The 26,201-nt window shown below is 40.0% G+C and overlaps 4 protein-coding genes and 3 non-coding genes across 12 annotated transcripts in view; 6 read left to right on the top strand and 1 right to left on the bottom strand.

Annotated features, from left to right (window-relative positions):
• The first annotated feature begins 424 nt into the window (after positions 1–424).
• trnah-gug (transfer RNA histidin (anticodon GUG)) lies at positions 425–496 on the top strand. The gene has a single exon. It is a non-coding gene; the product is annotated as a tRNA-His (tRNA).
• Positions 497–1,343: 847 nt separating this feature from the next.
• On the top strand, positions 1,344–1,415 carry trnah-gug (transfer RNA histidin (anticodon GUG)). The gene has a single exon. It is a non-coding gene; the product is annotated as a tRNA-His (tRNA).
• A 1,537-nt stretch (positions 1,416–2,952) lies between these two features.
• Positions 2,953–15,400, top strand: clptm1l (CLPTM1 like). The gene is made up of 18 exons (XM_085148097.1): positions 2,953–3,238; positions 4,195–4,415; positions 4,510–4,604; positions 4,829–5,018; positions 5,208–5,398; positions 5,831–5,909; positions 6,150–6,267; positions 6,933–7,027; positions 7,220–7,304; positions 7,874–7,977; positions 8,116–8,181; positions 9,721–9,771; positions 9,860–9,942; positions 10,217–10,251; positions 10,343–10,398; positions 10,552–10,596; positions 12,471–12,586; positions 12,673–15,400. The coding sequence occupies exons 2-18, from the start codon at positions 4,251–4,253 to the stop codon at positions 12,749–12,751; spliced, it is 1,653 nt and encodes a 550-aa protein (XP_085004223.1). The 5' UTR covers positions 2,953–3,238; positions 4,195–4,250; the 3' UTR covers positions 12,752–15,400.
• A 2,514-nt stretch (positions 15,401–17,914) lies between these two features.
• Positions 17,915–19,916, top strand: LOC146493189 (large ribosomal subunit protein P1-like). Its single transcript, XM_085148096.1, has 4 exons — positions 17,915–18,127; positions 18,864–18,938; positions 19,468–19,582; positions 19,787–19,916. The coding sequence occupies exons 1-4, from the start codon at positions 18,056–18,058 to the stop codon at positions 19,867–19,869; spliced, it is 345 nt and encodes a 114-aa protein (XP_085004222.1). The 5' UTR covers positions 17,915–18,055; the 3' UTR covers positions 19,870–19,916.
• A 1,413-nt stretch (positions 19,917–21,329) lies between these two features.
• On the top strand, positions 21,330–22,419 carry LOC146493188 (large ribosomal subunit protein P1-like; the record flags this gene model as incomplete). Its single annotated transcript, XM_085149464.1, has 3 exons — positions 21,330–21,440; positions 21,971–22,085; positions 22,290–22,419. Coding segments are annotated over 3 exons (309 nt in total), but the record flags the coding sequence as incomplete, so codon positions are not given.
• Positions 22,420–23,512: 1,093 nt separating this feature from the next.
• On the top strand, positions 23,513–23,585 carry trnav-cac (transfer RNA valine (anticodon CAC)). Its single transcript has one exon. It is a non-coding gene; the product is annotated as a tRNA-Val (tRNA).
• A 925-nt stretch (positions 23,586–24,510) lies between these two features.
• LOC146493185 (focal adhesion kinase 1-like) overlaps positions 24,511–26,201 on the bottom strand; it is a 63,956-nt gene continuing 62,265 nt past the window's right edge. For all 6 annotated transcript variants that reach the window (XM_085148089.1, XM_085148090.1, XM_085148091.1 and 3 more), the window contains one exon: positions 24,511–26,173. In XM_085148089.1, coding sequence (XP_085004215.1) covers positions 26,047–26,173 — 127 coding nt within the window. In that variant the 3' untranslated portion in view covers positions 24,511–26,046. The remainder of the gene's footprint in view (positions 26,174–26,201) is intronic.

The raw sequence follows: 26,201 nt of genomic DNA, 5'->3' as shown, positions 1-26,201 counted from the left end.
GCTGGTAAGAGGCAGTGGATGAGGAGGAAGACAAGAAGTAATTTCATATGCAATTCAAGCAACTTTGATAAACCTGATCTTTTTTGTAGAATGGTAACAATGGAAGCGGGAGAATGAGTACAGCCCAGTCACTGCAGACTCTCTATGGAAAAGGAAACTCATATCTTCTCTTAACAGCAAGAGGCTCACACAAAGCAATGCCAGCAACTGAGAGATGCTGAAGATTGTGTCAATTTGAAGCCATTTCCCCACTGGACACGTGCTCTAACAGGGTGGACATGAAGCATCGGGTCAAAGACTGCACAAAAAAAGTAATACAGGTGCAGAATTAATTTGTGTTTTTTATAGTCTTATTTGGAGGGGAAAATTGTTTTCGGAGGACAAATATGTCATGCCGTGTTTTTTCTCCGTCACAGCCAAATAAGCCGTGATCGTATAGTGGTTAGTACTCTGCGTTGTGGCCGCAGCAACCCCGGTTCGAATCCGGGTCACGGCAGATTTTCTGTTATTTCCCAAGAAAAGGTAAAGAGTGCGCACTGCTGAAAGCAGGGGATGTTTGTATCCTTTCTACTACTGCAGAGCACAATAAAAAATGTGATCCAAATGTTCGAAATGCACCCGTGAGCAGTGCAAAAGGGCGATCTTTGCTGACAGTAGCATTTCTTAATTGTAAATGCTTTTTTATACCCGCTCGGTTCTGCTTCGGTTCGAGAGATGTCAATTTCATCAGCAGGCAGGCAGTGAGGGCAAGAATCTCACTAGAATCTGATGTAAGAGATTTTATACCGAAATGCACCAACTACGCATGCGCCCCAGGCAGTAGAAAGGACTTCAAAGAAGTAAAACAGGAATGACCTCTCTGCAGTGCCTGCATCCGCAACAGACTATATAAAGGCTTAAGCAGTATCAAAAAAATCTAGATTGGCCTTTTCTCTAGATTAAAAAAATAGTCCGAGATTTAGACTTTAACTTACATTTTCTCGCTTATTCTTGTAGATGAAGAAACACTATATGGACACTCAAATAGTTGATAGTGTTTAGCGCTATATAAGGAGCTAAACGAGAGAAAGAGGTTTTATGAAAGCAAGTTTTGGTTCAGTTGATTTTATTATTATGGAAATGTTACGTTCATTGGAAAGGACGAGCAGACTGATGCAGACACAACGGCATCAATTTTTTTTTCTTGTAACATTAATTATTGATGCACGTTAACATCCGTGAGCATTGTAATGTGCTTACTGCAAGTATTGAAAGATTCTTATTAGTTTATGTGTTGAAACCCATATATTGATTGCATTGTTAGTGGATGATAAGGTTCCTCAAAGCAGCTCGGACAGTGGCCAGCCGTGATCGTATAGTGGTTAGTACTCTGCGTTGTGGCCGCAGCAACCCCGGTTCGAATCCGGGTCACGGCAATACCTAAAGTTTCCAATGACTGTTTCGGTGGACTATGTTCTCTACATGAACACTACTTGTGTTAAAATGCACATCAGTTAGTGTAACTGTGGCCCTCTAAGCAGATGCTTTTAAAACACATTCTACAGTAATAGTTTGTAGTAAATAGTAATAATTCAACATAGCCAAGAACTGAGTGAAAAACTTAAATTATTACCAGTTACTGAGTGAAAAACTTAAATTATTACCAGTTACTTGTTGTTCAGTAAATGATAATTTCACACCACTGTTCTCTAACATCCTTAACATCATCAGCAGGAGTATTTTGTCAATGCCGTATTTCTTTGCATCTTGGTTATGAAACAAAGAAATGAGATGGATGTTCATCAATAAGGAATTCAGACTAGGTGGTAAATTCTGCAATGTAAAACAAAGGCATCCAAACTTATGAATGTCTTTTTTTTTTTTACCCTAGTGGATTTGATGTTTGGAAGTCATTATAATAATCTTGAATTTGAAGTGCACTTTTAGATTTTGAGAATAATGGTTAACATTTGTAATATCTGCCTTCAGGAAAAAGCTTTATACACATTTCCGAGAGTAGCTGGTTTATTCATGGGATGTGAAACTTCTGCATCTTAGAGGAAAACTTTTCATTTTCAAATTAACTTTCATAAATGAAAGTGGGTGGGTATAACTCATGAAAAAAAAATTAAGATGTTGGATTAATGCACAAGGTATATTGTGCAAGGATCTACAAATGTAACATCTGTACGAGTACGTGTCTTTCAGCTTGCTTTTAAGAACGCAGCTCTTTACCATTGGACTCCCTACTGTTGTGGAACCAAAATTGCTGAGTGCAAGGATTCTTTAGCCATAAATAACTCATAACTGAAGACAAAACTACATAAGGTGCACCATGCAATGACCTCAAAGAACAGTAACACTGCATATTAACTTGGCAATAAGCTGCTGTTCATGGACTTTGCTCTTAGCTCTTTCTATAGCTTTGGGGCCACCAAAACTTAAAACAAAAACACATTGTTCTAACATTTAAACAAAAACAGTGATAACAGAAGTCAAAAAATAAAGGTACTAGTCAGAAATTCCTCTTTTTGGGCTCCAAGTGAGTACAAGAAAATGGGGTTGGAGATTCTTCAGATACCCGGATGTTCAAGGTTACTCTCTCAGGCGTTTAATAAAGACTTTACTCTAAGAACTTTAACTCTCATGAGTAAAACATATCAGTGCATGGAGCCAAAAATATTTTTCTTCCTTTAAAATATTTCTCAGACACCTACAGTTTCATATTTGACCATAGAGTAGTGAACTGTGGTTAGGGTTTTGTAACTAGAAAAGCACAATAAATAAATATCTGTAATAAAATGACAACTTTCCATGAAAGATCAAGATTCACTGAATACAAATTATGGAATTACATCAAATAAAATGATGATTTCTTGATTTTTTTTCCCTTAAATAATTTCAAACGAAATATTGACATTTATTCCCGCCCCAAGTGCGCCAGTGACGTCAAATCTCGCGGCACCACTTCCCCAAATCTCGCGGGAGAAACTAACAAGGAAGCGAATGGCGGAAATGTAGAGCCACCTCACGCTTTCAGTTAGTCATTTCTGGATATAGCTCTTTCTTTTCTTCTTAAAAGCACAACCTAGCCCAGAGTCCAGCAGATGTCTTCAGGCGAAAGCACTACGCGGTTCTGAAGAAGCGATGCGGTCGCTTTGAGTCGCCTGACAGGGTTTGTAAAGTGGATGGACGGATGGGCAGTCAGTGAGCCAGCTGAGAGCGTCCTGTCACCGACAGCCTGCTAGTTTAAACACCGGTAATGTGTAACGTTAATATGGGGGGGACTTATATTATGTGCCTTAAAAGCAAAGTGAATACAGAATTCGTTCAGGATTAGCGTCACTAAAGCTGTGGGTTGAAGGTAGCACATCATCCCCACACAGAAAAGGCAAATGCAGATCCGACCATATGGAAAACCTGACAGCAGGTGTACCATAGTTTGAGTTGGTTAAAGAGCTTCAGGGTGCCTGAGCAGCAGACAGTTTGATGCTTTTACCATCAGTAAAAAAAACAAAAAACACGTGTGCGGATGTTTACTGCAACTTGACGCAGAATTAAAACAAACAATCTGTGGGAGACCTGATCTCCAGTGTGCTAACAAGGATTCTGTTATTTAGATGTGTAGTACTATATATTTTTCCAGACAGTATCAGATCAGTTCACTACATCACCTGCCATTTAATCTCTCTAAATATGAGGGCCTCCTTTCATCTTGCTAATGACTTGTTTGTAGGGTTGCCAACTCCCTGAAAAATAAATAAGGGACACCTCATGGCCAGGGCTGGGCAACCCGATTGTCTTCACCCTTCCCAGTGTGAGGAATTTTTTTTTAGCTCTTTTTTTGGTGTGTGGAATTATTTTTTTAACCATTTGACAAAGTGCGTCCCTTTTCAGCTCAATACTTTTGTTTCTAAATGCGGAACGATTCTGCTTTTCAAGGGACGGTTGGCAACCCTACTTGTTTGTGTGGTACAACCAGGATAAAACTGGAAGAGCAAGTTTTGGCAACTGTTCCTGACCAGCTGTATCTCATATTCATTAAAACGATTGGCAAATAAAATCTTTATCTTAATTTATTTTTTCTTTCTAACACCAATCTGAGACAAGTGACAAGTCAGGTGATTGAGACAATTGTCTGATCCCTAATTGGCGTTTAAAATTAATTGAGTTTTGAGCTTCATACTTAAATCGAATGTAATGCCTCATTTGCAGACATATGGCCCTGCCGCTCAGTTAGCCGAGGGAGACGAGGAAACGACGCGAGCATCATGTTTCTGAAAACATCGTTCACCACCCTGATCGTGGGGGTGTTTGTGGTCTATGTGCTCCACACCTGCTGGGTGATGTACGGGATCGTGTACACCAAACCCTGCAACAACCCCAAAGGTGCCAACTGCATCACACCCTTCCTGGCTGGGAACCCCAAACTGCAGGTCAGTTGTGTGCAAGGATGGTCGCACCGGTCATGCATGAGTCTGGTTTCTCTCTTTGATGTGGATGACTGACATGTTCATCTTTGTTCGTTAGCTGAGCATCTACACCACACTGCGGTCGAACGCAGAAGGAGGCCATACTCTGATCCACAAAGAGGAGAACTTTGATGTCAACAGCAAGTTTGAAAGGTTGGTTGTTTTTTTGGTTTTTTTTGGGGGGGGGGGAGTTAAGAGATTCACATTTATTATCTTAACTGAAGTAAAACCTATGAGATAAACACAGACACTGAATTGAATGCGCAGCCCCTTGTGGTATGAAACGGTGTTACATGGAGAAGCATTCTGAAAAGCGGATTTCTTTTTTTAAAGTTCTGTTTTAAATTTCATTCCTTTCTTTTCCATGTTTCCTACAGGACAATCAATGTCTCCCTACCTAAGAAAACTCGTAATAATGGAACTCTATACGCACTAATATTTGTCCATCAAGCTGCCCACGATCCGTGGCACGATCCACGACAAGTTCACTTGGTTGCTCAACTCACCACGTACATGGTCCCTAAACCGCCTGAAATCTCTCTGATATCTGGAGAAGATAAAACACAGGTACCATACTGTCTCTGCTACTGCTGAAAGTCAACACACAGAAAGTACTGTTTTCCTTCCTTTCGGTTAACAGTTATGTGGTTTATTTGAAAAGGATCCACAGCGCTCAGACAGGAAGAGGAACTGTGCCGCTTTTATCGAGCTTTAATGAGATCGCTAAACTCCTATCCTGTCTTTGCACTCGCGCAGGGTCAGAAAGAAGGCCAGCAGAAGAAGACGCATGATGCAGCGGCAGGGGGCGGAGCCAGAGCTGGAGCCACCTCTGTGTCAGACCATCCAGTTTCACACTGGCGCTCCCGCCTCACTGTCAACATTGTCGGCGACCACTTCCTCTTTGACAGAGAATACCTCCCGAATGATGTCCACAGATACCTCAGAGTGTAAGATGGCGGCTACACAAACACAAATGGCACTATGAGAGGAAATAGATATCCAAGGGACGTGTGTTGTTGTTTTTTTTGTTGTTGTTGTTTTTTTTTAAGAAGAAGTTTAAAAGATAGGTCCACAGTTTGGGAGCTCTAACCTAAGGCCCAGCCGCTTTAATTTATTAGCCAAGACCTAGAAATAGCCAAAAAAGGGTGTGGCATGTAAAGGGTTAAAAAGTGCCTATTCTAATCCAGGCAGTTGCTTTCTGATTCAGCCGCAACTGGTGAAGTGGGCCATAACCGATGCCGACATAAAGAGCATTTCAATAGTGAAGGCGAGAAAAAGAAACGATGCTTTGAGCTGTACTAGCTGGACTTTTAACGGATTACAGGCTTGTCGTGACGATCAAAGAGTTCCATAAAGTGTTTTATCTGTATGTGTTCCAGGTTTCAGAATGGGAAGAAGGTGGTGTATCTACCTCTGCTGTTTGTTGATGAGCTCAGCAACCGGGTCAAGGACCTCGTGGTAAGTTTTCAATTTTAAATAAATATTATGCAACAGACTGCAACTCCCTGTCAGGTAGTCCCAGTGGCAGATTTTCAAATGCAATGCTTTTTTTCTGTTCATCTTATTTGCTCACGGAACTTGGTTAGAGGACAATGAGTTTATGAGGCCACAATAATGATGTGTTAGTGAATGCATGGCTGAGAAGCACGTTATAGGAAACGTTGAAAATATTTTTTTTTCCCATGTTTTTGTGTGTAGGAGATCAACAGTACCACTACAGAACTTCCTCTGATCATCTCCTACGACTCAATCTCTCTGGGCAGACTTCGATTCTGGATCCACATGCAAGACGCCGTTTACTCTCTGCAGCAGTTCGGTATGCTAATCTTCCTCCTTGCTTAACTTCACACGTTCACTGCAGCCCTGAACTTTTCTAGAGATTACCTGATCGAGCATCCTGTGCGAACGCAAAGAAACTCCTACTATAACTGATGTATGATTGCACAGTGCGGTGCATTTAGTCGCCCCCACCCTGCTTGCTCTATACAAGCAGCATTTCTGGTAGTGAGAAAGTGTGTCCATGATGACATCACACAGTTACTACAGATTTGTTGGCTGCACATCCGTGGTGTTTAAACAGTGTTCAGTTGGTATTAAGGGGCCAAAAGCATGCCAAGAAAATATCCCACAGCCCTAAACCGTTGATACGAGGCAGAAAGGATCCGTGCTTTCATGCTGTTTACACCAAATTGTGACCCTATAAAGTCACATATCGCAGCGGAAATCAAGACTCATTAGACCAGGCAACGTTTTCCCAGTCTTTTGCTGTCCAAGTTTTGTTAAGTCGGTGCAAATTGTGGCGTTAATGTGTCTAACATGTGGTGTGGTCTTCTGCTGTTGCAGCCCATCTGCTTCAGTGTTCTACATGTTGTTTTATTTTGTTTTTTCTCTTCTGCATCCTTCAGATAGAGCTTCCGCCAGGTTTCCTGATCATGTCTACACACCTAAATGCAGTGCAGTTTTCTGTATCTGTTTTTGCAGGGTTCACGGAGAAAGATGCTGATGAGATTAAAGGGATCTTCGTGGATACCAACCTGTATTTCCTGGCCCTGACTTTCTTTGTAGCGGCTTTCCACGTGAGTGTGGCTGCAGACTTTTAGAGTGTACTTTGAATCCTTAAGTGAGCTATTCATTTCAGTTCACAGTAGGAAACATTTTTATCATTACAAAATATCACATATAAGTAAAGCATGGGGTAATAAGTCACCTAACTGGGTCATTTTAAGGTCAAATAAAGATGCCAGTCTTAACTCTGAATGCTCTTTCAGCTCCTCTTTGACTTCCTGGCCTTCAAAAATGACATCAGCTTCTGGAAGCAGAAGAAAAGTATGGTGGGAATGTCCAGCAAAGCAGGTTTGTTAGCTTCACGGCACTGTTTCACCTTCTCACCAAACCCCTTCAAAATCCAGTTTATATGGGCATAAAGAATCACCATGAATACATGTGGTTAGTGGCTAAATAAACTACTCCTAGTAGAGTGTGTGAATGTCACCCTGTAATAAGGCTTTGACAAATGTGCAGAACACGTGAATCTGCAATATTTTTTCATATTCTGAATCTGCTGGTTGGCCAGCAATATTTCACCCACAAAGATTATAAGAGAGAGCGCTTGTACCTTAATAGTTTTTTAATCGTTTTGGCTTTGCAGTGACAGATCCACAGAACCGGCACTGTGGGACCTCTGATTTATGGGTTTTTAGAGAAGTGGCAGCTGAGAAAAAACAACAAAAAACACAGTGTAACTATATAACCCTACAAATGTTTCCCAGTGTTGTAAGATAACACAAAAGGCTTTTAAAACATGTGGGATAAAGTGTTCTCAAGAGACTCGAGCTGAACCAAATGATCGGTCATCAGTGTCAGTTTGGGACATTTACTATCATTTACTATCTCACATTTTCTGTTGTTTGCTTCTATTTCAGTGCTGTGGCGATGTTTCAGTACCATAGTGATTTTCCTCTATTTGCTTGACGAGCAGACCAGTCTGCTTGTCCTCATACCTGCAGGGATCGGCTCTATGATTGAAGTAAACGCACACGCGCAATTAAAAATGAATTTAAACACACACAAAATGACCATTTATTCTCACTTCAGATTTGATTAAAATGTGATTACGTGATCTGTAATATGTAATAATGTGGGGGCTTTTTTTTTTTTTTTTAAGGTTTGGAAAGTGAAGAAAGCCTTTAAGATTCAAGTTTTCTGGAAAGGAGGCAAACCCACATTCCTGGTATGTGTGCATGTGTCTTTATCTGTAATCTCTTTTTTTCTGTTATCAGCCACGTATCTACGTCTTTGTTGATATAGACTGGGCCTTTGGGAGGTGGCTACACAATTATACACACGAAATTGAGCATGCCTGCTTTAAAATGCTGTGCAGTACACAGTGTTGTATAAAAATCTTTAGCAACTCTTTTGTTTCTAAGCAGCTGCACTTGGATTTTTTATTTTTTTTTAAAGGCTTGAGCAACAGTTGTCCAGGCTTTTTGGAGCTCTTTGAAAGTTTGGACATTGGCTACTTTTTCACTAATTTTCAGTCCAGCCCAAACCTGAACCTGAACATTTCAGAAGGGGGGAAAATAACATTTTCAGATGAATCTTAATTTGTTTTTAACACTGAGCTCAACGATCATTCAAGCATGCAAAAGACACCTCAGAGGATGAACCAGTTTTGTGGACGCATAACAGACAACTTGGCAAAGAAGCAATTTAAATTTTTATCTTTAGGCACTTTCTTAGTAGCAGCGTGTTGCAAAAACATGTCATTTGTTGTCAAGTCTTTAGCCGAATATACAAAACACCACAAGCACAGTTTAACATAAACTCAAATAAATTTGTATTTTTGAACCAACAAGGTGATTCCCAAAGTGCTATAAGCCAGAAGCTTGGCATATCTCAGCATGGTGTGCAGTGTGTCCTTTAAAAAAAACTTGAGGAAACTGACCAAATGAAAGGCAAAAGAAGGTGGAGCAGACCTAAAAAATATGTACCTACAGTTGCTGTCAAGAAGCCAGTTTTAAGGGAACTTGGGAGAAAAGGTCTTGTGGCGTGATGAAACCAAATCACAAATTTCTGGTTATTTGCTGAGGATGTCAGGAGATGGGCACAACATTGAGTGTCAGTTAAGAGCTTTAAATGTCTTTCCAGAAGCCTGGATCTGAAAACTACTTAAAGAAATTATGAGAAATCTTGCCTAAGAGTTCAGGCTATGTTAAAGAATAAAGGTGGTCATAACTGTACATTCTGTTTTTTGCCTTATACACTGTAATTCCATATGTTTAAATAGATATTTAAATAAAAGTACAACATATACGCATCCAGTTATTTCCTATGCCAGGAGGAGTAGAGACCAGTCTTACACAGCCTGTGCTAGAACATCCGACTCGCTCTTAAATTATCTGACATGTTGACTCAAAGTACCATTTTTCTCTAACTGCTGCACGCTGCTTTTTATCTGCTGGTTTTATTCTCTTATGGTGCTTTCTGCTGTAATAATATTTGTATTAAATTAAATTACTGTCCTTTGACAAAGCACAGAGCAGATAATGGAACTTTAGCCATCTTAATAAATAAAAAAGATAAATGTTCATGCAGCGTTGTAGGCAGGATAATACATGTAAGACGCTACATCGAGGCGCTTGAGTTTATAATTGTCCTTGTCGGCATTTTTCCTTAATTTCTGCAGCACTGACCGCAGCTGTGGAGATTTTTAAAATGTGAGTGAAAACATGTGTCGAGTGTGCTAATGAGTGTTTCTGTTCTGTTACAGTTTGGAAAGTTAGATGAATCTGAGAGGAGAACGGAAGAATATGATACCCTGGTAGGACACGCGACAATTAATTATCAGTTGTTTCTTTGCGATATGAGCACTTACGCTGATTGCCTCTTTCTTTATTTTTTTCCTGTAGGCCATGAAGTATCTCTCATACCTCCTTTACCCACTGTGTGTCGGAGGGGCAGTGTATGCACTAATATTTTTACGATATAAGAGGTAGGAGTCTGCGTATTGAGTGTGTGTGATATGTTTTATTGATTAGCATTCAAATATCTCAGTGAAGACAGAACAAAGATCTACCACAAAGCAAGAAAGCATGAGACAAGGCTAATCAAAAGGTATTGGCTGAAGCATTTGCTTATTACGCCAACCCTTTTAACAAAAGATCTTTTTGCATGCAGCTCCTGTACACAGGGCTCGTAAGTAACAATAACGGGATACTGTTGACTCAGGTCATCACTCATTTTGATTGTGTATCTTTCTGTTGTAGTTGGTACTCGTGGCTGATTAACAGCTTGGTGAACGGTAAGGTGCTCTATACTCTTAGCACACACACAAAATACCTTTGTCCATAACAGTCATAATAAATTCTCATGTGTTTTTCTTCACTTTATAGGTGTTTATGCATTCGGGTTCCTCTTCATGCTTCCTCAGCTATTTGTCAACTATAAGGTCAGTTTTACGTCAGTTGTGTAATAAATGCACACATTAAGACACAGAAATCTAACAATAAAATGGCACAGTGTGCAAACTGCAGTTTATTTACCATAACAAAACAGCACAGTATTCATGACTGATTATTCAGCTCTGTTCTTTATTTAACAGCTGAAGTCTGTTGCCCACTTGCCCTGGAAAGCCTTCATGTATAAGGTAAAAATTAAATTTCCTGTTGTTTTCTGAGTGGTGTAGCAAATGGATGGTAAGGCCTCAGTAACACAGGCTGAGAGACTGATTGGTAACCTAAGGAAAAATGCGTGTTCTGCGAGTGGTTGCTGGCAGTTACTAGATAAAATCGGCCACAAAGAGGGTGCTGCAAAAATCCCGTTTTAATGGTTTTGATCTCAAGGCGGATGGCACGGTCGCCTGTAGTTTGCACAGAAGATGTCCACTTGTCTGCACGCACTTGCCAACTTCTTTCCGAAGGGTAGCGAAACTGACGTGAATAGAAACCGAGGCAATTTGCCTAAAACAAATAAGTGAACTTTTGGAATGCTGTTGTTTGCAGTACTTTTATTTTGAATCATGTTTTTTTTACTATCGTGCTCACTGAGTAGATTGCAATCAAGCAGTGTTTACAGACGAGTCGGCTTTCTCAATTCAAACTGGATGATCGTAGTATTACATCGGCAATCACAAGGAGATTTTTTTCTTTTTCTTTTTTTGGTGCTGCACCCTCTTTCATTTGTCAACCAGTCCGAGAATGCACATATTTCCCTAGCAACCAGAGATTGCCCGGGAGTGACTGACTGGTCTCTAAGCCGGTGTGACTGAGGCCTACATCTTTCATACTGTTTTTACAGCTTTTAACTTTCCATATACCGTATTTCCCGGACTACAAAGCGCACCTGAATATTAGCCGCACAAGCTAAAATCAGGGGGAAATCCTGTTTTGTGCATACATTAGCCACACCTGACTAAAAGCTGCAGGTGTTTCAATGTTGACTTATCATATGTAAGAGAATATGCACAAAGGGAAGTGTCAGGAAAGAGATGGCTGTTTGGAGACACACCCCTTATATTAATATTTTGAAAAAAATAGTTACGGGTACATATTTGCATAACTTTTTAGGTATATGTACAAGTACCGGTAAATACAAGTACGAAACATGTACTGTGCTTCATAAACGAGTAACAAATGTAGTACATAACAATAACCTACAGCACACCAGAAAAATAGATTCGGACTACCTTTTAGGCTCAGGTGCAGTGACACGGCTTTAACAAGAAGAAAAGTCAGTCATTCACCACCATCTTTCTCTTCTTCCTGCACACTAAAACCACCAAAGTCCTCTTCTCCAGTGTCGGAAACGAACAGGCTCAGGATGGCTTCGTCATCCACTCTCTGCTTCTCTCCTTCGTTGTCACTTTCAAAACCAAACAAATCCTCGTTGTCAGTGTCAGAGTCGAACACCCTCTGAAGGGCTGTGGCGGTGTCCTACTCTCCATCATGCAGCAGTCCAGCCCTTCGAAATCCGTTGGTGATCATGGATGTTTTCACACTTTTCCACGCTGTCAGAATCCACCGGTGGAGTTGGGCATAACTTGCTTTTCGCAAGTTTATCGCCGCTCATCATCCACGCCTCCCGCTGAACGCGTAGCACTACTTTGAAGTTTGTTTTTCGCGCTACTTCGTACGGCACTACGTTGCCTGGCGGACGGACATGTGACCAACATACCACTCTTGAACCCCGATCCTTCCGCCAGGCAACGTAGTGCCGGAGAACAACGGAACAAACAAAACAAATCCTCTTACAATATCACAAAAATCATGGACAATCCTTAGAAAAGCCACACCTGACTAAAAGCCGCAGGGTTCAAAGCTTGTGCAAAAAGTAGCAGCTTATAGCCCGACAATTACGGTAATAATGTTGGTCAGTGATTTAATTACTAAAGCACTCTCACTTCTAAATTTGAAAGAAAGTGTATCTATTTTTACTGTTCAAGAGCCGATGTAATTTGTCAGAATAACTGATCACCCCTATCTATCTTTTGAGAATGTTCATGGACTTCTTTCATGTTAACAGGCATTCAATACCTTCATCGATGACGTGTTTGCCTTCATCATCACCATGCCAACGTCTCACAGACTGGCCTGTTTCAGAGATGATGTGGTGTTTCTCATCTACCTTTACCAGAGATGGTACATGCACACTACATTACACGTAGCACATTTGTTAAAAACGTGCACATTTTTTCAGAGTTAAAACTCTCCGTTTCTTTCACCAGGCTCTACCCTGTGGACAAAACAAGAGTAAACGAATATGGAGTGTCGTACGATGAAAAACCCAAAGGGAAGAGTCACTAGACTTGGATGAATTTGCTTTTATGATCTGGAATCTGTGGGTATTGTCTTGTTTCCACTGGTGTCCACTCATCTTTATCAACTGGAATGAGTTTAATGGTCAGGGGTACATTTTTGTTGTATATGTTCCAGGCACATAAATGTGCTTATGGTTCGGACTTTTTCCACCCTGTTAAAAATTGTTAAAAGGGCAACATCATCTTCTGCTTCGTCTGACAGTCTGACGAGGCCTTCTTGTTTTGTTTTGGGGTTTTTTTGGTGGGGCGGGGGTTAGTTACAGTGTGTGTGTGATGGGACACCGTGACGAGCTACATCTCTGGCCCTTTCAGACTGACGTAACAACCTGAAAAAATACACTTATAATGTAATTCTTGTGAACTGCTTGCAATTGTATTTTTATTTTTCCAGAGTTTTAAATGCAAAAAGGAATCTTTATAATTCTTAACAATGCTACGCTCGTGTTTTGAACAAGTTGAATTCAGCCTGCTCCGACAGCTGGCAGATGTAGTATATCTACGAGCTGCAGAGAAAGAGCTGCTTTGCTCATCTAAGAGCTTTATTCAGTAAGAAGACATAATCCAGTGGCTTGTTGTATACCTACCAGATAAGACGGCCTTCAAGTAAAATCAAGATAGCTGTGTGATGGCAGGGATAGAAAGACTGTGCTGTGACAAAAAAGGAGGGAGTGTGGCAAAAGTGAAGCATTCTGACTGATGTTTCAGGCAGCTCAATAATATTGTTCCAGACAGTCTCAGAAAAATCAGGCTGTAGTCATAATTGCAGCTTTTGTGCTTAAGTGGCCACTATTTCTAAATTGGTAGCTGGTGTTTATGGTAATTGGAATAAAATATGAAAGCTGCAATAAGCAAAGGTAAGCCATACAGAAACTAAAAATGATATATTGTTAGCTCTGTTGAATATGTAAATTATCAGAAATTATGTTCATTCTTTTTTTAAGCATTTCTCATTAACTTGGCGATCTGGCTCTTAAAAAAAAACCTGTACAAATTATATCCAAAATGATAACGTGCATACAGTTGGCATTTGTTAGTTCTGTGACAAAGAACGGTCATGTTTAATGCTACAGTCACACTAGGGAAAACAGTAGTTGGAGGCCACGGCACGACCAAAACCATTCTGCCGGTGTTCTGTAAACTTGTAAGTCAAAGTGACTTTAGTGCAAGACGGCGACGAAATGGCAGTAAGGCCAATAAGACAGTCTGCTATCAGTTTGCAACTGAATAGGATCCAGTTGGCAATTACATGCAATCTGCTTATGATGAGATCTGTTGATATCTGCTACAAATTCACAGTAAACCCTAGCATTCCAGCAAGTGTAAAATGGGAATTCCTCCATGAATAGTGATGTAGTTGATGTAAAGTATTTACATTTTTGTTGTCTTTTTTATTTCTCCTAGTTAAAAGAAAGTCGCTGTCCTGCTTTTACTCTAGTGTGACTGAGCTGTAAAGAGGACCTGTTATGCTCGTTTTCTATTACACACACTGTTATGATGTAAATGTTCATAGTAAGAGATAATTAGATAAACACATTTGAACGTAATCTCTGAATGGGAGAAATGAAACGCCAAAAGCATAACAAAACGGTTTACGGGACTTTTTTTCTACTTCCTTATTAATATGATGATATCAGCTTATCAAGAAGATATGCAGACCTATATACATAAATTGACGGTGATTAAGTTTGCTTCCAGTAGCTTACTTTTGCTTCCGCAAAGCAAACAAAGTTGCCAAAATAATAAAATACAACGGTATGCACGACAGCTTAAATAGCTTATTTCGCACAATGTAAAATTTCAAATCGACATAATAAGTATGCTTTTAAAGTGAGAATAAACTGTAACATTTGAGGGCAAAATCAAAGAAAATGGGATTTAAAACGTAAACGTTTAGAAATCCAAATTGGAAAAGTGATGCATTTTAATGTCTCACTTTTCAGTTCTGCTGAAGAAGCGCGGATTGTTACACAATTCCGTTTATTTGCCAGTAGATGGCAGGAGAATTTCACTAGAGGCAGAAGAGAAAGTTGTGATCTGTTGCCATGGAGAGAAGATTAATTGCCCAAGACATTCCAGAATCTTAAGCTTGAAAGTTCCACAATCTGTGAAGTTGAGTTCTGTATGTTTTGTGTCTCTGTAAATGGTACTGACTGTTTCATGACATTGTACCACACTCGGTACCACTGACAGTCCTACTGTCTTTTCCATCCATCTTCTTTTTTTTTTTTTTTTACATAACTGGGCCAAGAAAATCTGCTAGTGCCAAATGTGAGAATGAATAACGTTACCATTGTACGTTCACAATGGATGGTACATCGGATCTTTTGAATAAACACTGACATTGTGAGAGAGATGATGATGGAAATGTTTAAACAAAGTATTATTACACTGAGTTTATGCAGTCAAAATTTGATTTATTTGCCCTAGTTTGGGTTTTTTTTTTTTAAGACTTTAATTGAAATAATGTACTTAACATTCAGATATCATGATATATTAGGTCTGTATATAAAGGTTCTGCACAGGATTTATGTTTCTTAAAAATAGAGTTGGCAGAGATTTGCCTTTAAATTGTTTTACTTATTGTAATGTTTGTGTTTTTGATTGAGATGAAATTAAAAAATAACTGACAAAATGTTACGTGTAGTTGGTATGTTACTATTGCTGGGGTAAACTGTTCGGTGGAAATGTTGCTCAGAGATAACCTGAGTAATGCAGAGATAATTTCATTCGTTAAGGGAAAAATCTAGCGAAACCTACCTGGCGTGATGTAAAAAAGTAATCCCCCACCCTCTCTCTCTCTCTCACTCACACACACACACACACTTGTTAAATCGTGCAATGACTTTGGTTAGATAATCGAGGCCTAATTACTACCAGATCTGTTGGATCAAGAGATGACTTGAACACAATCTGTCTGACAGTGAAGTAGACATCAAATCATGTCACGATCTAAAGAAACTCAAGAGCAGCAGAGAACAAAAGTTGGGCATCTATCAGTCTTACTAAGCCATTTCTAAAGCTTTGGGACTCCAGTGTACCACAACAGTAACAAAAGAGACTTGGCAAAAATGGCATCCATGAGGAAGTTCCAAGGTAAAAACCACTGTTGACCAAAAAGAACAGAGTATCAGTCACATTTGGCAAAAAAGAAAACAACTGGATGATTCTAAGACCTTTGGGAAAATATTCTGTAGACTGATGAGGTTTTTTGGAAGCTTTCAGAACCACTACACCTGTCATAAAACTAACATAGCTTTTCCGAAAAATGGCATACCAGTAGTGAAACATGGTGGTGGTAGTATGATGTTCTGGAGTATGTCTGTGAAGGTTCTCAGTCATCCAGGTCATCGTAGTCAAAGGAGCTTGCAAAGAAAAGCGTCTGGACTTCTTTAAGTTACTTGAAGACGTTTCACCTCTCATCCGAGAAGCTTCTTCAGTTCTAAGGTCAAATGGTGGAGAGTCCCAGATATAAACCTAGTGGGAGTATCCCCCCACAGAGGGACAAAAAGACCCCCTGATGATCCTCTAATCGCCTGAGCCAAGGTGTGGAACTGGGTGTGGGTCCCAATCAGATGTTCTGGAGCTGCTTTGTTGCTTCAGTACCAGGACAACTTGCTGTAATTGATGGAATATGTCCAGCCATCGATTCATGGCCTAAAGCTCAATCACACAACCACCACAATCAAAAAGAGTGCACAAACCTTGCAGGAGAGGAAAAGACAGTACAGCTCTCTGCAATGTGGTACACTGCTGCTGTAAGGTCTATGAGTGTAGTTAAGTGTTTCTATAAATACAGTACTCCTGCACTCCTCCGCAATTAACACATACCCCAAGATGGTCTTGATACATTCTCAATCATCCAGGAAAGTAAATCTCCAAAAAGTTGATTCTGTTCATCTAGACATAGCGTTTTGTGGGAGAAACGTTTCGTCACTCATCCAAGTGACTTCTTCAGTCTCAGCTGATAAACAGTACATTTGCATAATGACTGAAACCAGCCCACTGAAGGAACAATGGGCTGGGAGGTCAGTTCCTTAATCTTCCATCCATCCATTCGCTTCCGCTTATCCTTTTCAGGGTCGCTGGAGCCTATCTCAGCTGTCATAGGGCGAGAGGCGAGGTACATCCTGGACAGGTCGCCAGTCTGTCGCAGGGCCAACAAACAGGGACAGACAACCATTCGCACTCTCATTCACTTGCACATTCACACCTAGTGGCAATTTGGATTATTCAATTAACCTATCCCCACAAGCTGCATGTCTTTGGACGGTGGGAGGAAGCCGGAGTACCCGGAGGGAACCCATGCAAACACGGGGAGAACATGCAAACTCCACACAGAAAGACCCCGGCCTGATGGTGGAATTGAACTCAGGACCTTCTTGCTGTGCGGCAACAGTGCTAACCACCGTGCCACCGTGCTGCCCAGTTCCTTAATCTTAATTATGCAAATTCTCATGACCATTGATCAACAACCACTGACCAAAGCCCACTGATGAAAGACCACTGATCAATGGCTATGAGTACCATTCACAGAGAGTTGGGGAATGGCTGCAATCACAGCATTGTAAGATGGCAAAAGATGTACCCTTAGGCCCCCTCCTCAATTCAGAGATGGTCTTTCCCTTAGTCTTTCAGTCTAAGAAGGCTAACCTGCCACTTTTCATATCCTCCCTGGTGAAAGGCTCGTACCACAATTCACAGATCACATTAACTCGGTGGACCGACACATCAAATCCACCATTCTCTGGTTTTAGTGGCCTATCAATCAAAAAAAATAACCTGGTGTATAGTTTAAAGTCTGAACTTTCAACACAAGTTGAAGCAGAGACTCAGCTTGGCTGCAGCTTGTATCTATGTCATCTTATGTCAGTCATATGATTTGGAGGTGCAGCGACCCCAAAGGCTGAACCATTGGCACAGGTCACCCCATGCCCCCCCCCTCACCTTCATTCGGTGTTGATTCAAAATGTGGGACTAGATACAAGATATTTTTTTAACTGTTTTATGTATAATATTTACCAGCGATGTATTACTATTCTAAAAATAAAATAAAGTCTTCTGAACATAAAGCTATCGTACGTCGTTTTGTGCGTCGTGACGTCAGAACCACGCTCCCTGACGCACAGTATATCTACTGAGCTCCCCCCCTTCGGCCCTCCCTTTTCTGCTGTAGGAATCTAACGTGCGTGAGGTGCTCGGTTCTTCACCAGAAGCTAAGGCCCGCAATCCGGCGACTAGCACCGTCAATCTTAGGCATCTGACCCTACGAACATTAAATCTAACATCTACGATGGCCTCCGTATCCGAGCTCGCCTGCATTTACTCCGCTCTGATCCTCCACGACGATGAAGTTACCGTCACTGTAAGTGTCCTAGGTTACCCGGGATATTTCAGCCAATATGTCTGAGTTGGTCGTTCTTAAACATTTTTTTTCTGGGGTTAAATATCCCGAAATACAAAAAATGTGACATTAAAGTTTACAGATAAACCAGTATATTAATGTATCGGGCAAACGCCAGTTATGTCCGCGAACTGGCTAAAATGGCGTCATGCTAGTTGCTATTCCTAGGCCGCGTTTTTCTAGCTGGACAGCTCAGTCTTGTGTTCTTACAACATTTCTTTATTTTTTTAGTGTTGGCATCACCGTTCAAAGTTGTTATTGTTAGAGCTTGTTGCATGAGCGGGTCACCTACTCCCCGGAAGGTCGGTGGTTCGATCCCAGGCTACATGCCAAATATCCTTGGGCAAGATACTAACCCCATGTGTGCCTACTGGTGGTGGTCGTCAGAGGGCCCGGTGGCGCCAGTGTCAGGCAGCATGGCTTCTGTCAGCTGTGTCTACAATGTGGCTTGTCACCACCAGTGTGTGATTTCACGCACATTATGTTTACCTGAGAAAGTGGAATGAGGACATGTTTCAGTTATGTTTTCTTAAATTATATTTGTAATCACTGAAAGTGCTTGCTTCAACACATTATAGAACACCAGTTTATATGTCATCGCTCATATTTTAGCAAAAGGGGTTCCCAAAAGTGGTTCAACATGTGAAGTAGAGTTTAATAATGGTGGCTGTTATGTTATTTATTTGTCTGTCCACAGGAGGACAAGCTGAATGCCCTGATCAAGGCTGCTGGAGTCACTGTGGAGCCTTTCTGGCCAAGTCTGTTCGCCAAGGTGAGCGAACACACTTCTGAAATCATATCACTGAATAGATCTGAAGATCTGCATGTTTTTATGTATCCCAATAACTCTTATAACCAATACAAATTTAAGTGGCTATAAAGGAGACTTACTCATTGCACGTGCTGTAGTGAAACAGACCTGTTCATTGCTTTCTGTGTGTTTTAATGGTCTGTATTTACATTGAAATTTCTCTTTAAAAACAGTTATGTCAGGCTGAATGCATTAATATTGTTCCTGTTGTTGCCAGTATGAGTAAACACATGAATTTGGAATAAATGTCTTGATGCAACAGTGCTGACACTTAAAGAAAGTTCAATGAATGAGTAAATTATGAACATACTAAAATTTAAAAAAAAAAAAAAAAAGGAAGAAAGAAAACATACTACACTTGCTGTAAAGAGTCTTTAGGCATGGTAGGTAGCAGTTATGCTTGATGCCCTGCCTTTTAAATACACTGATCTCTATAACAAGCGCTGGACATGTGAATAAAGTGACGTAACCTGTGAATTTTCTTTGGTAGGCTCTGTCCAGCATCGACATCGGCAGTCTGATCTGCAATGTTGGAGCTGGCGGCGGAGCCCCCGCTGGAGTCGCTGCTGCTGCAGGTGGTACTGCTGCTACTGGTGACGCCCCAGGTACAAACAAAGCATTTCCCAGCGCTACATTTGCAGTTACATAACAATAATGTGAATGCATTCTTGGGCTTGTACCACTTTTGAGTTTCTCCTTCAAGTTCAGATTTCATGTACCTCAGAAATCAAATTTACTTTTTTCTTTTCTTCTGAATTTAGTTTGTGTAGTCATCTTTGACTTAACTACATCTTGTTTTCCCTCTACAGCCAAGGAGGAGGAGAAGAAGGAGGAGAAGAAGGAAGAGTCCGAGGAGTCAGACGACGACATGGGCTTTGGTCTCTTTGACTAAAACAGATGTTTTTTTATACAAAAACACAATAAAAGTATAAAAAATGACTCCTTGTCTCTTGTTTTTGTTTGTTTTTTATGTACAGAAATTCTGCACATACAATTTAAATCTGCAGCATTTGTCAGCACATTAACCTAAAGTGACATTTAAGGCTGTAGATTTGTAGTGACTTCACTTCCCTGGACATGAGAGAAATTATATTTCAGCACATTCAATTTAGGCAATAAACCTAATGCCATGGCAAGCTGTGTGCTGATAATTCACACAAAAAACTGCAACTACTGAACTCTTGGTCAGTTTTGTAAAAGCTGAATACAATGATCATCCAAATTATACTCAAGATTTGACTTTTCATTCTCAGTTACTTTCAATTCTCATTAGTTTGACCAGCCAATTGATAAAATATGTTTATGCATAGTGCAAAAATGGTAGAAGACTTCATGATTTGGAGTAAGCTTTTAGGAGAAAGGCAACAGCTTGTCTTGAAAATACAGTTTGATAAGTTGGGTAAATGTGGATTTATTACTGATCAATGGTCATCTTAAGTCAGACCGTTAAGACTGTGGAGATGGCTTTTAATACAATTTAAAGATGATGTCAGTACCCTGAATAAATAATGACCTCTAAGCTTTCAGATCATTGGCTTTCAGTTCGGCATATACATTTAATTCAAAAGATTTTACTTCAAGTCAAAAGTAGTGATGGCATGATGAAGCCCGGTGAATGTCCTCTCCAAATGCTCCTTAAATGCTAATATTTTTCGCCTCTTTGGTGGGTCCATAATCTGCTTACAATCTTGCAAGCTGGTGGTCGTTCTTAAACATTTTTTTTCTGGGGTTAAATATCCCGAAATACAAAAAATGTGACATTAAAGTTTACAGATAAACCAGTATATTAATGTATCGGGCAAACGCCAGTTATGTCCGCGAACTGGCTAAAATGGCGTCATGCTAGTTGCTATTCCTACGCCGCGTTTTTCTAGCTGGACAGCTCAGTCTTGTGTTCTTACAACATTTCTTTATTTTTTTAGTGTTGGCATCACCGTTCAAAGTTGTTATTGTTAGAGCTTGTTGCATGAGCGGGTCACCTACTCCCCGGAAGGTCGGTGGTTCGATCCCAGGCTACATGCCAAATATCCTTGGGCAAGATACTAACCCCATGTGTGCCTACTGGTGGTGGTCGTCAGAGGGCCCGGTGGCGCCAGTGTCAGGCAGCATGGCTTCTGTCAGCTGTGTCTACAATGTGGCTTGTCACCACCAGTGTATGATTTCACGCACATTATGTTTACCTGAGAAAGTGGAATGAGGACATGTTTCAGTTATGTTTTCTTAAATTATATTTGTAATCACTGAAAGTGCTTGCTTCAACACATTATAGAACACCAGTTTATATGTCATCGCTCATATTTTAGCAAAAGGGGTTCCCAAAAGTGGTTCAACATGTGAAGTAGAGTTTAATAATGGTGGCTGTTATGTTATTTATTTGTCTGTCCACAGGAGGACAAGCTGAATGCCCTGATCAAGGCTGCTGGAGTCACTGTGGAGCCTTTCTGGCCAAGTCTGTTCGCCAAGGTGAGCGAACACACTTCTGAAATCATATCACTGAATAGATCTGAAGATCTGCATGTTTTTATGTATCCCAATAACTCTTATAACCAATACAAATTTAAGTGGCTATAAAGGAGACTTACTGATTGCACGTGCTGTAGTGAAACAGACCTGTTCATTGCTTTCTGTGTGTTTTAATGGTCTGTATTTACATTCAAATTTCTCTTTAAAAACAGTTATGTCAGGCTGAATGCATTAATATTGTTCCTGTTGTTGCCAGTATGAGTAAACACATGAATTTGGAATAAATGTCTTGATGCAACAGTGCTGACACTTAAAGAAAGTTCAATGAATGAGTAAATTATGAACATACTAAAATTTAAAAAAAAAAAAAAAAAAGGAAGAAAGAAAACATACTACACTTGCTGTAAAGAGTCTTTAGGCATGGTAGGTAGCAGTTATGCTTGATGCCCTGCCTTTTAAATACACTGATCTCTATAACAAGCGCTGGACATGTGAATAAAGTGACGTAACCTGTGAATTTTCTTTGGTAGGCTCTGTCCAGCATCGACATCGGCAGTCTGATCTGCAATGTTGGAGCTGGCGGCGGAGCCCCCGCTGGAGTCGCTGCTGCTGCAGGTGGTACTGCTGCTACTGGTGACGCCCCAGGTACAAACAAAGCATTTCCCAGCGCTACATTTGCAGTTACATAACAATAATGTGAATGCATTCTTGGGCTTGTACCACTTTTGAGTTTCTCCTTCAAGTTCAGATTTCATGTACCTCAGAAATCAAATTTACTTTTTTCTTTTCTTCTGAATTTAGTTTGTGTAGTCATCTTTGACTTAACTACATCTTGTTTTCCCTCTACAGCCAAGGAGGAGGAGAAGAAGGAGGAGAAGAAGGAAGAGTCCGAGGAGTCAGACGACGACATGGGCTTTGGTCTCTTTGACTAAAACAGATGTTTTTTTATACAAAAACACAATAAAAGTATAAAAAATGACTCCTTGTCTCTTGTTTTTGTTTGTTTTTTATGTACAGAAATTCTGCACATACAATTTAAATCTGCAGCATTTGTCAGCACATTAACCTAAAGTGACATTTAAGGCTGTAGATTTGTAGTGACTTCACTTCCCTGGACATGAGAGAAATTATATTTCAGCACATTCAATTTAGGCAATAAACCTAATGCCATGGCAAGCTGTGTGCTGATAATTCACACAAAAAACTGCAACTACTGAACTCTTGGTCAGTTTTGTAAAAGCTGAATACAATGATCATCCAAATTATACTCAAGATTTGACTTTTCATTCTCAGTTACTTTCAATTCTCATTAGTTTGACCAGCCAATTGATAAAATATGTTTATGCATAGTGCAAAAATGGTAGAAGACTTCATGATTTGGAGTAAGCTTTTAGGAGAAAGGCAACAGCTTGTCTTGAAAATACAGTTTGATAAGTTGGGTAAATGTGGATTTATTACTGATCAATGGTCATCTTAAGTCAGACCGTTAAGACTGTGGAGATGGCTTTTAATACAATTTAAAGATGATGTCAGTACCCTGAATAAATAATGACCTCTAAGCTTTCAGATCATTGGCTTTCAGTTCGGCATATACATTTAATTCAAAAGATTTTACTTCAAGTCAAAAGTAGTGATGGCATGATGAAGCCCGGTGAATGTCCTCTCCAAATGCTCCTTAAATGCTAATATTTTTCGCCTCTTTGGTGGGTCCATAATCTGCTTACAATCTTGCAAGCTGGTGATACCTCAAAATCACCTCAGATCCAATACACGCAAAAAAAACCCCCATAATTTCACCGTCTTATGAACTGCTCGAGTCACATAACCAGGCAGCCTGGACAAAGGCTTTAAGCTTTACTTGCCACTTGGGGCTTCAGCGTCAGACGTAACATCAGTAGTCAGAAGTATTCGTGCCTGCCCTGCTAAAAGAGTCACACAACCGGAAGTTAACCAGGTAGTAGGGAAATCCACAAATGTATCGAACTAAACTTGTGTATCCAAAAAAAAATCGTATTCCTGATTGCATATATTGCAATATTTTATATCAGGTGGCGCACGGACTACTGACAGCAGTTTCCGTAGTGTAGTGGTTATCACGTTCGCCTCACACGCGAAAGGTCCCCGGTTCGAAACCGGGCGGAAACAAGTTTTATACATTTTTGGTTTCCACTCACAGCGACAACCAAACTAAGAACAACTGAAGTCACAAAACACAGTGACCAGTTTTTTTTTTTTTAAAATCATGTACTGTCTAGCAGGTTTTGCAATACGACTTATGATCCAAGAGCACTGACAACTTTTCTAAGATCATCAAAACCATGCCATCAGCATGAACTTTAGCTTTGTCTTCACATTAACTAATTTAATTCCCAAATAACCTCATGCATTTTACTCCTTAGAATTCCCCTACACACAATATGTTTAATTTTGTCAATGTAATGGGGTTAAAACGGCACCCATTGTTGCCGGTGGGTTAACTATTAACCTGCCAAAGGTTAAGCTCACCTACAGTCCATGTTATTTTCATTTATGATCCATGCTGAGCTCATTTACGCTAAAAAACTGAAAAGAATGTAGGTTTTATTATTAAAGGTTTTTTATTATTATTAAGGTTTTATTACTAAAGTAAGACTTAATAACTCAAAATTTCAAGTTATATTCTCAAATCTGAGTATGAGTTTGTAAGATGAAATTATGAGATAACTTAAAATTCAACCTTTCCTTTTTGATAAAAATAATACTTATGGCTGGATTAGGGGACCCTGAACTATACCTCAATTATGCTGCAATACCCTTAAACTACTCTGGGTTTCCCATGATGTACTGCTGTTATGACTGAAGTGGACTGAAATTTTGCCTTATGGATGGCAAAAAAAAAAAAAAAATTAAAAAAAATCCTAAATAGCCTTCATTCAGGAGCTCTACTTGAATTATTGAGTGTTTCGATGCTTTACAAGCCAAAAAGCCCAACATGAGTTTCCCATATAGATCTACAGTATGCATAAAATATGTATTGCTATCTTACAGACAGTGAAACAAATAACAGACAAAACAAGACAACAACCTGAAATGCTTCAATAATAACAGTGTTTTATTTGCTCGGTTTAGCAACTGTACAACTGTCTCCTTCCTGAGAATATTGCTCACCTCAGGGGAGAGGGAACAGCGAGAGGATGAGAGGGAGGAGAGAAGGAACACAAAGGTGAGGGGAAGAATAGATAGACCAGAAGTAGAGAAGATTAAAAAGGTATAAATAACTGCAGTGGAGGGAGGTAGAAAGGTGGGGGAGTAAAACAGGATAACAATTTCATATTTTAAGATCGTGACCAAACCCTTGCAAATGAGGTTGACACCCTTAATTTAAAACAACTCTTGGTGCGTTACAGATACAACTAGAGTGCAACAAAGACTGTAAATATTCTACTAATCACCTGAAAGTTTGACAAAGAGGAAACAACCCGACTGATGGCATGGTACAGAGAGCTTTAATATACAAACCAATCAAAATGTTAGAGGATAAGCAGAGAAACAACAGTTAAGCTGTTGCTAAACTTGTTCTTGTATTCCACAGTTAAGCAATGTTTTGAGTGAAATGTTCATTTGGCACAGGGAAAGCAGCTGTATAGTATTATTAGCACCTCCACTGTAACTTAAAAACTACCCTCCCTCCATTTGTCCCTTCCACTCCTCCCTCCTGTTCTCCCCTCTCCAATATTTATTATTTCCTAACAATTCATGCCTCAGAAATGTGTTAAAAATAGAGCTTCTTTGTATATTTACTTATGCAAGTTAACTTTAAAAGTTGCATGTAGCAGTTTTTATATTTAAAAAGACCTATAGCTGTTGCATTTTTTTAATACTCAAATGTTTATGCTGTATCTTGATGCCTGAGATAAAGAAGTCTAGAGTGGGGTGAAAAAAAGAGATGAAATTATGAGCAACCGTGGTGTAAATCAATCATTTTTGTTCATATAAAGTTTAAGAAAACAGAGGCATACTGCAGGGATGAACATAGCAACAACAACCACAATAATAATAATATAAAAGCATGTTTAAAGAACTTTATGAAATCATCTTCATCATCCTCCTCATGCAGGCTCTTCAGTTCCAGTTGCTTCCTCCTGCGTTTGTGGAGTGTCAGTCATGTGTTCTCGTGGCAAAGATTGGTGGGTCCATTCACCAAAAACACCTGTCCAGTCCTTCAAGTGAGCTTCCCAAACATTTTATTTGAATCTTCAAAGATTTAAATGAGTAACGAGTGATTCTGGAAAAAAAGGGTTTTTTTTTTGAGGATATGTGATGAGACAGAAGAGGGTTTCTCTGGATACAAAAAGGCAATAATACAACTGAAGTACAAAACAACACAAAGTTGGCCAAAACATGACTTTTTTCCAGAGAGAACAAGGGGGGAGGGGCTGATTGTTTCAGTTTGTCGTGTCTGCTGTTCATCGGTTTTCCACGTCAGACCTTCATCACTCTGTCCACCTGCCGATCCTTCTCAGTCTCTTATTAAATTCCCGAGAACTACCAAACTCCCGGGCCCTCTTTCCCTGTCCTGCATTTGGATTCACTGCATCAAAAACCGCCAAGTTGGTTAGATCCCGGGCTAATGTGGGCGGGTCTGGTTGATCATCTTGAGCCGTGATTGGTCGATGACGTCCAGCAGGTTCTTGGCGTCAACTGCGAGGGCGTGAGCTGCCATTAGCATCTGTTTCTTGTAGTCCTTTTGTAAACTGTCGAAACAGACACAGTTTTTATTAC

The sequence above is a fragment of the Neolamprologus multifasciatus genome, chromosome 22, assembly GCF_963576455.1.
Source record: "Neolamprologus multifasciatus chromosome 22, fNeoMul1.2, whole genome shotgun sequence".
Lineage (NCBI taxonomy): Eukaryota > Metazoa > Chordata > Actinopteri > Cichliformes > Cichlidae > Neolamprologus > Neolamprologus multifasciatus.
Note: the sequence above shows the minus strand (reverse complement) of the source record. Positions and strands in the feature narration are given on the sequence as shown.

What these genes read in the sequence shown, in the direction of transcription:
- clptm1l (XM_085148097.1), top strand. Translation starts at nt 4,251, where the DNA reads ATGTTTCTGAAAACATCGTTCACCACCCTGATCGTGGGGGTGTTTGTG. An exon ending in ATATTTTTACGATATAAGAG is followed by an intron (nt 9,943 to 10,216) that starts GTAGGAGTCTGC and finishes TTTCTGTTGTAG; the next exon opens with TTGGTACTCGTGGCTGATTA. An exon ending in AGCTATTTGTCAACTATAAG is followed by an intron (nt 10,399 to 10,551) that starts GTCAGTTTTACG and finishes TTTATTTAACAG; the next exon opens with CTGAAGTCTGTTGCCCACTT.
- LOC146493189 (XM_085148096.1), top strand. Translation starts at nt 18,056, where the DNA reads ATGGCCTCCGTATCCGAGCTCGCCTGCATTTACTCCGCTCTGATCCTC. An exon ending in GGCCAAGTCTGTTCGCCAAG is followed by an intron (nt 18,939 to 19,467) that starts GTGAGCGAACAC and finishes TTTCTTTGGTAG; the next exon opens with GCTCTGTCCAGCATCGACAT. An exon ending in TGCTACTGGTGACGCCCCAG is followed by an intron (nt 19,583 to 19,786) that starts GTACAAACAAAG and finishes TTCCCTCTACAG; the next exon opens with CCAAGGAGGAGGAGAAGAAG.